Genomic DNA, 17,498 nt, shown 5'->3' on the forward strand with positions numbered 1-17,498 from the left:
AGCGACGTCTCGAACCGAGAAGCTCCTTTCTGGAAGTGGGAAACTCCTCTCTCAAGCAACGTGGATCCGGGCCGTCTCTCTGACGGCGACTCTGGACCGGGCGGTCTCCTCTCTGACAGCAATTCTGGAACCGGGACCCCTTTTGCTTGCTTCAGTCCCTTTTTATTGGGTTTCCTCTGAGACCTCGCATGAAGTTTGGCAACCACCAAAGAATCGGTATGAGTCTTTCATCTTAAGTTTCAAGTTCAGCACGCCTTTTGTTCTCCTTTGCTTTCTTTTGATTGTAGGTTGCCGGCCATCGGAAAGTTGTTTGAACTCTCTCTGACTGACTTCGGTGATGTTTACACTTCGAGCCTGCAAGCCTTTCTCATACATACAAGTTTTAATAACAATTTTTCTAATGCCGCCATGTACAGCTTCGGCAATAAAAACATTGCCTTTGTTTTTAACACTCTAATATATTCTTATTAAAGCAGTATATACAGTTAGCTTGAAAAGAGTTATTTACAAAAACATCTAACTATACCGAGACAAACAAAGTTTATTTTTTTACAATATTCACATAGGACTTAACCTAAGTAAAAAATCGATGTAATGTGTTTGAATTATTTAATATTTAAGTTACAATCGAGTTTTTACACTTTGCTTATAATCGTATTCACTCGGCTCGCTGTGACTTCCACTGATCCAAATTAATTCATTTACCCGGACTTATAAGAAAATTACTGATTTGACAATTTTAACGAAAAATAAATAAATAATAGCAATACACTTAAAGTGAATTAAAAATAATACAAAATAATGATAAATAAAATATTATGTTTTCAGGTTTAATTAAATTTGTAAGTGAGGAGGAATACACAAGAGATCGACCAAAAATCGCTCTGCGATCTACCGGTCGATCGCCATCGACAGGTTGAACATCCCTGTATATATATATATATATATATATATATATATATATATATATATATATATATATATATATATATATGGGAAATGGCTCCTTTTTTATTTGGTAAACTAAACGCTGTATTTTTGTAAAATATCTTGTTGCCGTAATACGGCTGAAAGAGCGTCCTTATTAAGCAGTGCTGTAAACCAGCTGCCTCTGTGCTAGACCCTGTCGACGGTACTGGGCAAAGCACAGCGTAAGAATGAATTCACGGTCTGTCTTAAACTAACAATTTTCACTAAAAATATGATAAACAATCGAGAATATTTATAAAATTTTCGCTGAGTCGATGCTTACTCTGTGAAATAAAATCTGTGATAATATTGATAACGTTTCACTTCAAACAAATTATAATAAAACTGGTGACGTATTAAGTTAAAAATATCGTTAGATTATTAAGAATTCATAATAATTTGACTGATTTAAAATTTCATTTTTATTGCATTAACTATCATTTGTAATTGTGTAATTTATATAGTACGATATAATTCAATAATAAGAAAATTTATATAATTTTTTTATTATTTCCTGTGGGGAAATGGCGCCCCTATCTTCAAGCGCCCTTGTGCGGTGCACAATCTGCACAACCGCACGGCGCGGCCCTGATCATCTGTTCCAAAAAGAAGTAATCTATTTACACGAAAAAAAAAAAAAAATGGGTGGGGTTAAACTATACTAACAGAGGGTGAACGAAACCCTAAAATAGTTGAGCATAATTAAAAGAATTGTCTGTTATATCTTTGAGGAGTGAATTATACAACAGTGCGCTTGAAACATTAACAGGGAACCTTGCACATTGCCTTGAGGAGGAAAAGTTCCAGAAAGAGTTAGGGAAGTTTGAGTCAATGTTATTTTTCTTACATCTCGATGAAAAGTAAATAGACAAAAAATGTGCATCAACTTTATTTTAAGAAGTACAAATTGTGCTTAGATACATTTTAAAAGAACATCTTTTACTAAGAATTGCAGCTGACCTCGAAGATTTTTTTGTTATGTCACATAAATTATGGACAGTGAGATCTTTCTCTTGACCTCATATTCGTCACCAATGTACATGCCAACAGTTCAATAAATAAATTTTAGATCTCTCAAGTACTGATTATATAATTCGCAAAGAAATATGAATAATATTTTAATAAAATAACATTAAAGGATGATGATGATCTCCATCGTGTAATAAAAATTAACGATTAGTTCAGATTTACGAATTGAGATATAAGAAGAGTTAATCCGAAGTTGAAAATAGAATAATGTGCATAAACACACACACACACACACATTACAAGACAATGGCATTTTTCTATACAATGAAGTTGCTGTATAAGAAGGCAAGCACAAATCCAATCTAAAACCAATTGAAATTAATGTTTACATCCTCTACGATCATTGTTATTATTATCATTAGTAATTATTCCAATCTATTTGAGACGTTTGCTGAAACTTTTGTTATGTGACTGATGCATGATGGAATTAAAAAAGTGCTGCCAAATGAAAATAAGTACGTGTATAAGGAAAACAATAATAATAATAATAATGGCGGCACGATCGTTTAGTGTACGGAATATTCTAAGCATTGTTTTTCCTTTTTTTTTTAATTTCCGAATACATTTTCAGGAAGAATACTGAAAATGAACCATCTTAGATACTTATAACAACCAAAGAATATGCAGTATGTTAGTAACTATTAAAAGTCGTATTCAACAGCAGTTGTACAAACTACAGACGATGGGTATTTATCATTCTATCACTGACGAAGATTCTTTACCGGAAATATCATAATTAACAATGAATTAATGAACACCTCGAAATAATGGGCGAATAATTTGAAACACACATTCATACCCATGTAATTGCTTCTGGGGGTAACGCCGATACAAGCAGAGAATGGCAGTGTACATCAGAATTAGTAAAGGTAATAAGGAAAGAATGAAGATGGCAGACATTGTCATTACGACGAACAGTGATGTAGCAATAGACTTGATGAAGATTTTACACAAAAATGACGTCATGGTAAGCACAAAATCACACGACTCTGACATGCTGTAATATAAAAGCGGATGAAGCGTAGCACCTTCAGGTGTGATTAGTCAACTCTGATGCGAACACTCACCAAAGCTCGTGCTTTGTTTAACCAAACAAGATATCCCAACTATACAAAAGGTAATAAAAATACATCCCTAATTTTTATTCATTTGTTTAATTCACTGTAGCATTGCGGACAATATCGCAATGCCCATCACCATCCAGAAAGATGAGATAAATATTCCGCTTCCACCTGTACACTCTTTATAGTAATCTTGGCACATTTCGTTAAAGAAGTACCCACCCCTCGTAAAGATGATTCTTTTCACAAGCTCGCTTGCTTCCGCTCCACAATTCGGTTCGACCAGTCCTTTCAAACACCGATAGTAGCCATCGAAAGCACTGAAAAGATAAAAATGCAAGAATTTTCTTAAACACCTTGTAGTAGTAGGATTTAATTTAAAAACTGACTATATACACTATCTACCAATAATTGTCCGGACACCTTAGCAAATTACGATTGATATCGGCAGGCGAACCCTAATATCAGGTATATCTATCTTTGGCTTTGATCACCTCCTGCACCCTTGGAGGAAGGTTTTTCACCAATGTGTGGCAGACTGGAATTTGTCTCCAATAATTCCATCAAAGCAGCATTGAGTTCAGCGACAGATCGACGACGTGCTGCTCTGGATCTCAATCGCAGCTCAATTCGTCCCACAGGTGTTCGATGGGGTTGAGGTCAGGACTCTGCGCAGGCCAGCCAGTCGTTTAACACCCATTTCTTCATACCATTCCATTACAGCTGCAAGCTTTGTGGTATAAGGCGTTGTCTTGATAGTATCACGGGTCCGTTCCGTAAAAACTCCACAGTGTAGTCAGCACCTGATTATCCAGAATATCAAGGTACTGAGCTGCCTTCAAGGAACCATGGACAATGACGATCAGTGGTCCCACTCCAAACCATCTGGATGAACCCCACACCATTATTCTTCCACCACCAAACTTTACTGTGGGTACAACACACTGTGGTAACAAGCGTTCACTAGGCTACTTCCACACCTGCCATCAGACTGGAAACAGGTGAACCTTGATTCATCGCTCCCGAGTATCGTTTCCCACTGGTCAATTGCCAAGCTCACACGCTCTTTGCAGCAGACCAGACGAGCCTCCTTGTTCGTTGTTATGATGTTCGGTTTGTATGCCGCTCTCTTCCGTGGAAGCCTAGTAAATGGAGTTCTTTTCGTACAGTATTAGTGCCCACCATGGTGTTACTGGCGCTCTGGACCTCATCACTGATGGTCTGTGCCGATTCTAGTCGGCTTTTGCGTACACTAGTGATGCCAGAACATCTCCATTTGTTTATCACATCACCAACTGTTGATTTTGGATGCTCCAGTTGAGCGGCAATGTATGAACATGTCACCAATGTGACAACCCACGATGACACCTCTGTCAAAGTCACTGAGTTCACGTCGTGTTGCCACGTCACCTGTAGTCAACTACGATGAAATACTGCTTCCTACTATGTGTACATCGGTTTTTATGCTATTAACAAACTTGGAATATTCCATAACTTCAAATAACAGGGAGCGTCCGGACAATTATTGGTGGATAGTGTATATAAACTAACGGACTATTAGAAACTGACTGTATATAGTCAGTTTTTAATAGTCCAATGTTATTGTGCTAAACAATAACAAAACAAAGTGGAAACAAAGGAGAAAGTATTCATAAAATCTCTCAATATTTAAACGGAAAGTATTTCTTCATATAATCCCGTATATTAAACATTTTGTAAGAAAGTTAATAATTCATATGCATTGAAGTGTGACGATTGGCTGTGAAAAGTAAAGTTTCGGAATTGGCTGCGAAAAAAGGCACCTCGTACATTAATTAAAATGCATCCCGTTAAAGTGAAAGCAGCAAAATGACGTGTGGTCTTCAAATGTTTATTCCACGTTTGTTTCATTGACGAGCTTCCCTATCCTCGCTGATCAGGCAAATGCTAAATCTTCCAAGCAGCACAATTTCACTCAGTAAACTAGAAACTCGGTAATTTCATTTTCCTCTGTGGATTGGACACGTTTGCTTTGCATAGAACGTGAGGGCATTTCTGCTGCAAGTGTATTTGTTAGTTTGTTTTCTCATCAGAATATATTTCTTTTAATTACATAATATACACTACACTATTTAAACTAAAATAAAAATATAATAAATATAAACGTTGGTGCTAATTTCATTAATAGCTCGTGTTAAGTTCAGAAAACTAACAAATTTGTTTTCTTTGTCACGGGGAATTAGTGCGGTCTGCACACCACTGCTTTCTCCAAAGGGCAAGTAGGTATGTCTGTAGATCTACGTGTTCTTGGGGAGTTTTGCCTGGTTTTTTAGGGACGAAAAAACCTTCACCTCCGTATGAAACCGGCTAACTCACCATTTGATGAAAATATCTGTAAAGATTCATCATATCATACATGAGATTCGAACCCGGGTTTTTCCAACCATAGTGCCGTCTATACCAAGTGATCTACGGAGGCTCCCACAAACAATTATTACACTTTATAAGCACTGTTTTTTCTCATGAAACGTATACGAATCATATCGTACAAATCTTTCTGTGATGATTATGCTTGACGCCTCTTCAATCATGCTGTTGTCTCCAAATATGCTGTTGTTTCTCTTATAACGATGGCGTCCTCTTTACAAATGTAGTTAGCAGTAAATGATTTTAAACTTTGCTTATCACTTGAAGTAGTTTATATATAATTTTGGGATCAACTATATTTTATTTCCTACACTTCCAAAATTTAGCCGAACTTCGATAATCTGATTATAAAGGGAAGATTTTTTTTATTATTATTTTTATATATTTAAGAAATATACAGAATTATATATAACCAATTAAAAGTTCGTTTTCCAGTACGATAGCTGTTGTTCATTATAGCATAAGCTTGCTACTTATTGATGTTTATATCATGCATATTATGTACAGACCCGGCCTTTTGCCTAAAATTAATAACAGAGAAAAGAAGAGAATACAATTTAGAAACACATATGGCATTTATTGACTTTGAAAAAGCATTTGACAAAGTTAAAAGAAACATATTAATTAACATATTAAAAGAAACACAAATACCAAATAACATCCTAAAAGCTATCTTATATATGAAAATAATCAAATACAAATTAAATTAAATCACGAGCTATCACATACGAGAGAAATAAACCAAGGGGTCCGAAAGGGATGTCCCCTCTCAGCAACACTTTTTAATATTTACTTAAATGAAATAATAATAAAATGGAATAAAAATTAACATCAGGGAATTAAACTTTCTCCTACAGTGAACTTAAACATTCTCCTCTTTGCCGACGACCAAATAATAATTACAAATTTTGAAGATTAGTTACAGAAAGCTATTTTAGATCTAAATGAGATAGCCAAAGATTATGGTATGATTATATCAATAGAAAAATCAAAAACTATGGCCTTTAAAGGACAAGATCCAGCAAGAACAAAAATAGTAATAGATAACAAGATCTTAGAACAGGTGAATTCATTTAACTACCTAGGATGTACGATCACTTATGAAAATGAAAAAGATATAAACGTAAAAATTGCAAAATATTTAAAAATAACAGGTGCAATTAGCTCTATATTTGAACTAAACCTAGTTCAAAAACAAACCGGACTAAAAGCATACAATACATTAGCCCTACCAGTCTTAATGTATGGAAGCGAAATCTGGACAATAAAACAAAAAGACAAACAAAGATTAATAACAGCTGAAATGAAGTTTATGAGAAAAACTTCAAAGTATACCCTATTTGATCACAAAAGAAATGAAGAAATTATGAAAGAATTAAACCAAGAACCAGTAATAAAAAAAAAATTAAAATATGTAAAAATAAATGGATGAAACACGTTCAAAGAATGAAAACAGAAAGATTACCAAAACAAGTCTTAAAGTACAAGCCATTAGGAAAAAGAAAATGAGGACGTCCTCTTAAACGATTCAACGATGACTTCTAAGGCCGGAACAGGCCACGCTAGGCCTAAATCCTTGATACGCATGATGATGATGATGATCATCATCATCATGCATTTATGTGCACTCCTTGGGAAGATAACATCAAAAAGCTGACTACATTATGAATTATCTTATTATTATTTTGGTAGCTTCCATTTGAGGTTTAGGGTTCATGATAGCGGGATACAAGTGTAATTATGCATACGTCATTCCCTCTGGTAAGCATTTTAGGGCAGTGAGCCCGTCGCTCGGCCACCACTCACACCTTTGTGTGCAACACTTATCCAACTACAACCTGCCCATATACGTATTAAAATCTTCAATTTGCATCACTCCCATAAAATCCATTCCCATCTTGTTTCTCTCTCTCTCTCTCTCTCTCTCTCTCTCTCTCTCTCTCTCTCTCTCTCTCTCTCTCCCCCTCTCTCTCTCTCTCTCTCTTTCTTTCTTCTATCAATCAATGTCTCGTTTTTTTCCTGTTTGTCAAACTTTGTAATCCATGCATTCACTTAATTCATCATCATCATCCTATTCATCATCCATCCCCTCTTTATCTTCCTCTTCCCGAAATTAAGTAACAAAATCTGAGGATATTGCAGTTCACATATTGTAGAATTAGAGCTTAATAGAGAGGAAAATTATTTCTTTACCTTTGTAAGTTGGTGCCTTTCTTAACATCGTATTAATCCTTGGCATTTTCTTTATTAATTTTGTAACATGGGTCCCGAACTTCTTTTTTCTTTTATCATCTGTGATCTTTCCTTATCAGTTTTTTTATACTGTAAATGGCTATTTGATTAAGAGGTCGGTTCTTAAAATTCTCAAGTGAAGGAAATATGCATTCTCAAATGGCTCTCCAGTGGATAAATGAGCTTAAGAATCTGTAGTCTTTGAAAATTAATACTTTCTTAAAACAAAAAATGAATTTTAAAAATACTAATGAAAATCCTCCTCCTATCACAACTGCATAGATGGGAAGTTAATATTGGCGCGTATTAATAACGTTACAAATAGATTAATTGGTTGCGTGCAACAACAACAATAACAAAATAAAATAAACTGAAACAAAAGGAGTTACTTTCATTGCCTAAACTATGTTTTACTCACCAGCATGTTGCAAAGAGTTTTTCTTCTAAGGTCACGTTCGTCAGGAAAATGTTTTCGATATCTTTTAAATTTCTTAGATGTTTCTCTGTGCAGTATTCGAGCTCCTTCGAAATACCCTGGAAACACTGCACGTGGAACAAGTAACCTGAAAATCATTTTTTGTAAGTGCCTCATTTACTAATTCGTAGCATTGTTGAAGATTTTGTGTGTGGGGGGGGGGGTATACATACATACATAAGCTCATTTCTGAAACTTAATTAATGCTAATTCAAAAAATTCCGATTGCCAACGTTGTTTATAAAAACAGAAATTTATTTTTGCGAAAAAGAAAAGTTCTCCCCAACCTTTTTTTTTTTCAGACGATCATCGCAAAATGCGTGAATGCATCCATTCAATTACTTTTTCCTTGTCCATTCGTCCATCCACAAGTCTTTTCTGGTTTCTAGCTGGACGAATTGTGTTGAAATTGGTATGAAACCCTTATAAAAATTTGTGAAGCAGTTCCAGTTTTTGTTTCATTCAAACCATCTCCGGCGCAGAGAAGCAAACATGTCGAAATTCTGATATTGCAATGTGTCCACTGATGCAGAAGAGAACTTAATGAAATGAGCAAAAAATTTAGTTTTGGATTCTATTTTTAATTGATCATAGTGTGTGTGTGTGTGTGTGTGTGTGTGTGTGTTCAAAATTACAATCATTTTTTTTTTTCAGGCTGGATGAAGTTTAATATCGTTTGTTATCTGGACAAGACGTCTTATTTGGGGCCAATTTAATAGGAAGATTATGAAAAACAAAATTATATGCGAAAATGGTATTTCTGGATTCAGTTTGACTACGCGAATTCTGCGCAATTTAAAACAAGAACGCATCTTGAGCAACTGCCCTTTTTGAGATGCATGAACAAAAGTATCGTCTTCTTCTTTCCAGGGTTATAGGTCAAGTGGCCTGTTCTGGACTCAATTCCATCTTTTTAAAGGTCTTCCTCTGCATCGGGTACCTTTCGAGTGGTAATTCAGAATGTGTTTAGGTATTCTGCTTCTATTCATTTTCTGTACTTGTTCTTTCCATTTTTCTCTATACAAATAACTGTTTCATTTAGGAAGGTTGTAATTCCAAATTTTTTTCTGATTTCGCTGCTTCTCATTTTGTCCATTATTGTGACTCTCTCAGTTCTGCGCAGAAATTTCATTTCGGATGATTCAATTCTTCTTTTATCTTTTTTTTTCATATCTCACTGCTATAAAATAAGGTCGGTTTAGCTACTGTATCATAGATTCTTATTCGTGTGTCATTTTGTACATAATTGAGTTTAAAATTTTTATATATAACTTCTGTTACTTTTAAAAAGTTTAATATCTTCGGTTCTATATCAGCTTCTTTATATGACATTGTGCATCCTAAATATTTGAATGCATTTACTTGCTCTATTATTTTGTTTATTACTATTTTGTTTCTTATTGGATTAGCACCTTTGAAGGCCATGGCTTTTGTTTTATATGTTGATATTTCATACCAAATGTTTTTATCAGATTATTTAGACTGCGTAACGATTTTTGTAGTTCATACTCAATTATTCTTATTATTCTTCAATTATTCTTGAAGTGTAAATATATTCATAAAAATATAAATAGCCGTGGAGATTGGCTGCCCATTGATTTATTAGCTATCAATGAAAGCTAAGATTTTGGGTGTTGGTAATTTTAGATGAGGGAATAAGGCAAACAGCTGACATCGTCTCGTGAATCCTAACATTCATAAATAGTGCGTGTTCTGCCGTTGATTTTTCTGAGTGCGGAGTTAAAAAGTCGATTTTCATTTTGGAGAGAAACCCTACGAGGGAGAAACTGGTTGAAGAGAGAAACGCTACTTTCCAGAGATCGACTAACTCAGAAAGTGGAAACTTTTTCTACAAAAGAACTTTTTTACGAGAGAACTCTCGTCGTCGACCAGAATCGTCGTAACAGTTTATTTATTTTTAATAAATCCTCGTCGAAAACGTTTTTGGACAGATGGTCCAGATGTTTTTTTTTTTAAATTAAATCGTGAAGGTTGTGCTGAATTGGAGAGAGTATGATATGTTATTAATTTCAAAACATCTGATAAAGTAAGTATGCCCAAAGTTCTCTAATCAGCGAACAAATAGTGCTTAGAACTTTTACAGTCTATGCAAGATGGAGTTATTCAAAATGTCGATTTAAAATACCGTCGTCCATGTACAGGCAGTAGTGCCAACAATTATAGACGTTTTCAGTGTTATACCAACACTTCGATCTGTCTTCCTACACCACGAAGCATTCCTCTCATTGCAAGCGCGTGTTCAGATCCTACAATGAAACAGAGAAATAACAAAAATAAGTAAAAATTTATTTTACACATATGCTCTAATTATTTAAAACAGACATCGTTTACATGTAAAAATACCTCCGTGAAGAAAACCAGACCCATGGAGTCTGAAATGAGTGGTTGGCAAGGCTGCTGCTCTGCAATATACATTTTGATGACAACTTAATCATACACATTTTTAGGAAAACACACATTTTGAACATTCTTATTTCTTACTTGATTTGAATTCTCGATCCGTGCATAACTGCCTAATCAGTTCTCTGTGGCCACCTATGCTACTCGCCAATTGTGCTCTTCCTCCTTCATCGAGGCATTGCATCGAGTATGTGTTGAGGCAACTAACTGCGCTCTCCGCCTTGCTAAAGAGTGCAGAGAAAAAATAATTTTCTGTGAACAAATGTACACTTAAATATATACACGACACATGAATGTATGAAATTTTAAATCTTTTTGCCTTTGCTTAATCAGTTATCTGTGGCCTAATCACTAAACTAAACTAAAACTAATTATTACTAAACTGTTTAAACTTAAAACACGAGTTTAAATAAATTAGCAATTATTGTATTGACGTAACATTGAATCACGACCACTTGATTAATATTATGCTTGTTACCATTACACGAGTTGTTGTTGTTGCATTGGTTCCAATATATCTGTAATAAGGAATGCGTACGTAGTCATAATATCTGCAAGGAATTCCGAACACTTTGGATGGAGAGGGGTTTAGTCTCTCACAGAATATTCCAGAGATGTTTAACTGGATTGAGTTTCGCCTGCCCTTCAAGATGGGTGATGTCTTGATGACCTCTACGTGTTTCTCGAAATATTTCTTTGAAGCGTGGGCACGGTGACGTGATGCATTATTACCACAGAACTTCGTCTCCGTCACTGAGCAAGTGCAAAACGACAGAGTGCACGTGATCTATTATGAACACGCTAGTCGATATGCAACAGGAATTCCAAATTTCACCAACAAAACCATTCTATTGCATCTACTTGCGTGGACGGTGGAACAATGCATTGGAGGACCCACCAGTTCATGTTTGTGTTCCATACGCATAGCAGTCAATCTCCATGGTGATTCCTCCAACCAGCACACTCTTATAATTGTATTCCTCTCTTATCCACCGGATTGCTGGTGACACCACAGCAGCCTCTTACGACGATGACCTTAAGTGGTGAGAGAGTAACTTTTGAGCTTTTGGCTCTGGAACTCCTTATATAAGTACTGTACGGCCCATGGTCATCTGAAATATTGTTCTTGCGCCCTCCTACGTTGTATGGCGACGACAGCTCTGGCAACATAACCCGTCGATTGGCCAATACGAGGAATCGCATCCTTCGCTCACTACGAGCATGTACTTCTTCATTTACAGTTTCGTTAAACGAACGTTGGTTTTACGCTGTTTAGTGCCTTAACCGTCTGGGTCATGAACTCTCAACAAGGTATTTCATATCTGAGATGTAAGCACCCGACTGTCAAATTCCAACTATCGTTATTTTCGAATTCGTGATATCGTTACCTTTTATTTATTACTGGCTGCAATGTTACCACTCCGATTGATTTGCACAACCATATACGTAAATAACACACTGACAGCATACATACTGTGCAACACGAACTTTTACGCCATGTTTATTGGGTTTGTTTGTTCTGTTGTGAATGAGGATGGTCATAATCGAATGTTATGTGAGTATATATTTATAAATAAGACAAGTATATTGTCCACACTGCCAAAAAAAAAAAAAAAAAAAAAAAAAAAACCCTTTATAGTTCGCCCACCGATTTGAGGTCCCTCGACACTTCTGCGCATGTCAGAAAAAGGAGAATCCATTCCGATAATAGGGTAATCAGTCTGTCTTCTGGGATGTAATAATAAACAAACTGAGTTTGTTTATTATTACATGTCGGAAAATTTAGCTTTTCTTTTACTAACATTGCTGTTTTTAAAGTGTAACTATTTTGATTGTATAACCGTTGGAAAAATGTACGTAGAGTGTTAATACGTGCAAATACTGCGTTCTAGATAAAACAATGTCACTTCGGTCCATGATAAGTTTCCTTTTATTCTGTGACTTTTTAAAACAAAATCCGATTTCATGAAGTATTTTCCTTAAAGTTTCTGTTTTCCAAGGAAAATTAATTTTTTCTTTAAGCACAGGAATCAATTTCGGAACAGTTGGCACTCTTTTTTCGACTACGTAAAATTCGTGAATAGTTCTTCTTATAACGTCTACATCAAAATCATTCAAAGCTACGGTTTCGATGGTTTTCTTTCTCTGGCGCTTTTTTTTAGGAGATTTAAATTTTGGCTTACCTTCACCTTTTGATTCCCTACGAATTCTTTTAACAGTCGACCCCGATGCGCCCGCACTTGCACGTTTTATGACTTGAGAAAGGGGAACAAGAAGACGGCCTTCTGACGATTCTTTTTCGCAGAATGTCAGCACATTATTCAATATTCTTTTGCAAGAGCTACTGAAACGTGTAACAATAGAACTTGTAGACTGTACTGGATCCATCATACAAATTAATAATAAAAAAATAATGCAAAAAGAGAACAACAAAAATCAAGCTAGTACTAGTATAGCGACAGACAAGAAAGCACGTGATTTCGCATGTTGGCGACCATTTCGTACATCCTTCATTTCTTTCTCCCCTTCAGCATGAATCGACTATTCTTGGCAAAATGCCAAGGAGAGATCTACAAACGGTGGGCGAACTATAGTTTCTCTTATATAAAATATAGCTAAAAATGGGTAGCCGATCTTTAGAATATTAACATTCTAGAAGACAAGGTTTTCTTAATTTAAAACCAAGGCATGTGCAGTCATTGAAAGAAGTGCAACAATGCATCCACCATGAAGATAGCAATCGAAGCAAACAGCTTCGAGTGCTGTACTGTGTCGAGTACAGAGAAATGATCAAAATCCATTCTGACTGTAATTGCATAATTACAAATTGTGATGAGCCAGTAAAATAATGTTTCTGCAATTTCGAATCGAGATTCTATATTGTTGAACTTAAGGAATGGCACAAAAAAAAAAAAAAAAAACGCGATATACCAGTGGTTAAAAAATAACTTTTTTTTTTGCTAATGAATAAGATTATCGAGTAATTAAACAACTAATGTATGAACATAAGGATCGCCAAGTACACACCAATTAAAATGCTTTTGCCTGTAAATTGCATGCATTCTCAAGGCAGACTGTTTTTTTTTTTTTTTTTGCAGAATGACAAACCCGAGCGACATGATTTGATAAACGCTAGTTCATCTTCAGTTTACAAAAAAAAAAAAAAAAAAAAAAAAAAGAACTTTCATATAAAGGCTCTTCGTCCCAGACCAAAAGCATGCACATCTTTCTATCTAATGAGAATCGTGGTTAGCTTCTCCGCTAGAGACACTCTCTAGAGCAGCGTTCTTCAACCCTTTTTAAACTTACGGACAGGGGAAAATAAGAGAAATATTTTGATGACCGGCTGCCGTCTAAGACAGAAACATAAACCAATGCAGATAGTATTTTATTTATTAAATCTAATGTTATAAAATTACAAATTTTAGCTAGTGCGACATCTGCTGTTGCTTAGTTTAGAAAATTTGATATACGTGGCAGGAGCGTCGCTTCTGAGAGACGAAGAAATTTTTGGGCGACCGCCAGGAAATTTCCGCGAACCACAGGTTGAAGAACAAGGCTCTAGAGCATCAAATAAACAATACCCTTAGATTACAGTGCTTCTCAACGTTTTTTGGATCATGCCCCACCTCAACGTCTCAAAGATTTTGATATCCCCCTCTAGCATAATAGTCAGCCAAGTTCTGAAAAAGTATAATATAAATATGTATAAATATGTATATGCACATTTTCTAATTGCCTCCCAAAATATTCAAATTGTTCCCCTGTGGGGCGTACGCCCCACGTTGAGAAACACAGCAGGCTTAGAATAACGAATAAAAACGTTGAGTTTTCAAATTTCCTTGTTCTGAAAGCATCAAAAACCATGCCTTCAGAGTACTGGTCTACTTTTCACTTAAACAAAATAAAAAAGATTATTCACTTATGTAATAATTCACTTTTCAAGAAAGTCGCATAACGATTGACTATGTTTCTCAAAGTGTGGCATGCGTACTCCCGGGGATACGTGAAATCAGGGGTACGTGGCAATTTTCGGCTATGCATCATTAACGCATGGAATCATTATTAAGAAAAAAAAGAATTAATGTAAATGTATATATTTCTTAATAAATTATATATATATATATATATAAATATATATAAATATAAAATATATAAATATATATAAATATAAAATATATAAATATATCTATATATAAAATATATCTATATATATCTATATATATATATATATATATATATATATATATATATATATATATATATATATATATATATAAAAACAGCACTAAATGTCCCATCCCACAGAAACCGCTGTACAGACTCAAGCAAATCCATGTTGCTCTGGCAACATATGGTTTTGTTTGTCACCATCCCCGTTGTGAACATGTTAAGAAATATATACTGAATGTGTTTCAGATATGGAATTCGATTGAAGAGAATTAGCATTTCAACTCAATTGTTGAAATGAGAGCCAACTCAATTGTCGGCTTGTTTTTGTCTTTGGATAGCGCAATCTTTTGTTAATACCACATCAATCACATGCAGTCTTCTTAGCTGCTCTGTCTCTACTAGCCTACAATTGCTGTCTGTTTCACGCTCTGCTTTCACTTCTCATTAGTCATTTGTGAAGGATTGATCTGAAGTCTTGTAAATTACTGCCAATTTTTGCTTGAAATAATGGGAAAGAAGATGACGCTATTTGGGTAGACGACTTTGACGATACACACAAGGAAACCGCTCTCGAGGCCAGAAATAGTGATGGCGAATAGGAGCTTCTTGGTAAGTCATACCCATTTTCAGTTTTTTTCTGAAAACCTTAGATTCCGAAAATCCCCGCATATATCTTGCATTACGATTTTTTGCTTTAATTTTGAAAAAAAAAATGCAAATGCAAGTTATATTCGAGTAAATACGGTAATTATTTTAGCTTTAATTGCATAAGTAATCATTGGTTAAAGACTGGATTTATGAAACGCACAAAAGAGAACAATATAGCAGATACAAGTAGCTGTAAGCAACAAGAAAACGTTGATATTGTATCCCTCTCACTGATGATAAATTATTTAAATTAAGTAAAAATTTATAGTATCTTTATAAATTTTATTCTATTAAAAATAAATCATATTTTTTGTTTATATGTCCATCACATAAATTCAAATAAAATATCATTTACAATAAAATATAATTTTTATTCATTTATTTTTTTTTTATTATAATTATTATTTTGATAAGGGGGTACTTGATAATAATGAAAATTTAAGAAGGGGTACACGGATATCTGAAGTTTAAGAAACACTGGTTTAGAGGAACATGTGGAAGTCAAAGTACGAATATAACTCGAGCAAGCTATTTCAGCAGAATGCATTTAAAAAAATTACAAAAGAATTGTGTTTAAAATCTCAACACTGGGAATTTCACTGAAGCACTCTCCTCTCCACGGTCTTCGTGCTTATGAAACCTCCTCTTCCCTCTCTCTCTCTCTCTCTCTCTCTCTCTCTCTCTCTCTCACTCTCTTTTACTGGCTTTCTTGTATATTTAAGAGAATTTCCAAATATTTAGATTATCGAAAGAGCATTAAGTTGAAATCCTTAAGTGTCCTAGAATCCCTGTACCTGTCAGAAAAAGAAGATTGGATGCACATAGATCCTCCTTAGGAAAATCTCTTCAAGGAGGTGTTCACATCAATCTCTCTCTCTCTCTCTCTCTCTCTCTCTCACACACACACACACACACACACACACACACACACACACACACACTGGAGAGATTGCAAAATCAAAGCACAATGTGACACGTGTGGGTTGGGATGAAGTCATTTGAAATCTGATTGTGTTGAGACATTATTATTATTATTATTATTATTATTAAAACACCCCATGGAGTCAAGATTCATCGAGAGAGGCAATAGTAAGATCCAGTCTAAGAGACAATATCTAACATATTTCATCTTAATACCTCGTTTTGTGGATCACACTTCGCAGGAATTTGGATAAACATTTTTTTTTCAAATCCTTCAAACAATTCATAATTAAAATATATATTTGAGAAAAAAATGTCTTTGAATGAAGTACTCTCTATTAAAATAACTATCAAGAAATAGTCTTTCGATATAATAATTAGAAATGCTTGCATTGTGCTTCTTCGATTACGATATCTGGGACCTTGTCTTTTCGAACATTTTATTTGCCCTGCGATACATGTTGTTGTAAACATTTCGGAATATATAAATGAAACACGAATTTTTTTGTGTGTTTTTATTATTTTTTTCGGAAAAATATCGACACTGCTTTGGCTGTTACTGGATTCCCAACGTGGAGTCGATTCTGTTCTACACCAAAGGAACAGAGAAGTGGTGTAATTCCAAACTGTCATACAAAGTGACATTTATCTGCGAATGGTTGTTTCGGCGTTGGAGAACTGTTTGATATGATAGTTCAAATATGAATGCAAATGATGCTGAAATTCTGACTGACATAGAATATTAACCACGTCGGATAACAATATTACAGCGAACTCTGCCATTCCAAGCAACGCACGTGTACAAATCAAAGACGTAGCCGATGGAATGATCTCCACATTTCTTTAAAAATTACAGAAAGCAATAAGCACGGCCGTCGAGAACAAACTTCAATGTTGACAAAATAGCGCGCGTGCTACACATGGCTAAGCAAGTATGGCGCTGTCTTCAAGACTAGAGCGAATAGTATTAACTGCATCCTCACGGAAAATGAATACTAAATCCACCGCCCACCTTAGGGAGCAAGGCGAATGGTATGTGGCAGCCATGCTATATACCACGCTTAGATGGTGGATGATTTCCTCGCTCAGTGTGAAACCACCATCTTGCATGTTAATGACTTAAAGTCATGAGAAAGTAGCATTTAGTTAGAGTTGTTACTAAA

General features: G+C 35.1%; 1 protein-coding gene across 1 annotated transcript in view; it reads right to left on the reverse strand.

Moving 5' to 3' along the window:
• Positions 1–1,843: 1,843 nt before the first annotated feature.
• Positions 1,844–17,498, reverse strand: part of LOC150106239 (uncharacterized) — a 58,713-nt gene continuing 43,058 nt past the window's right edge. Inside the window, exons 3-5 of the mRNA XM_090392259.1 lie at positions 10,675–10,817; positions 8,116–8,260; positions 1,844–3,379 (exon numbers count right to left, since the gene is read on the reverse strand). Coding sequence (XP_090248385.1) covers positions 3,157–3,379; positions 8,116–8,260; positions 10,675–10,817 — 511 coding nt within the window. The 3' untranslated portion in view covers positions 1,844–3,156. The remainder of the gene's footprint in view (positions 3,380–8,115; positions 8,261–10,674; positions 10,818–17,498) is intronic.

Source organism: Typopeltis vanoorti, chromosome 5, assembly GCF_054136105.1.
Source record: "Typopeltis vanoorti isolate ZY-2024b chromosome 5, IOZ_Tvanoo_1.0, whole genome shotgun sequence".
In the NCBI taxonomy this organism is placed as follows: domain Eukaryota; kingdom Metazoa; phylum Arthropoda; class Arachnida; order Uropygi; family Thelyphonidae; genus Typopeltis; species Typopeltis vanoorti.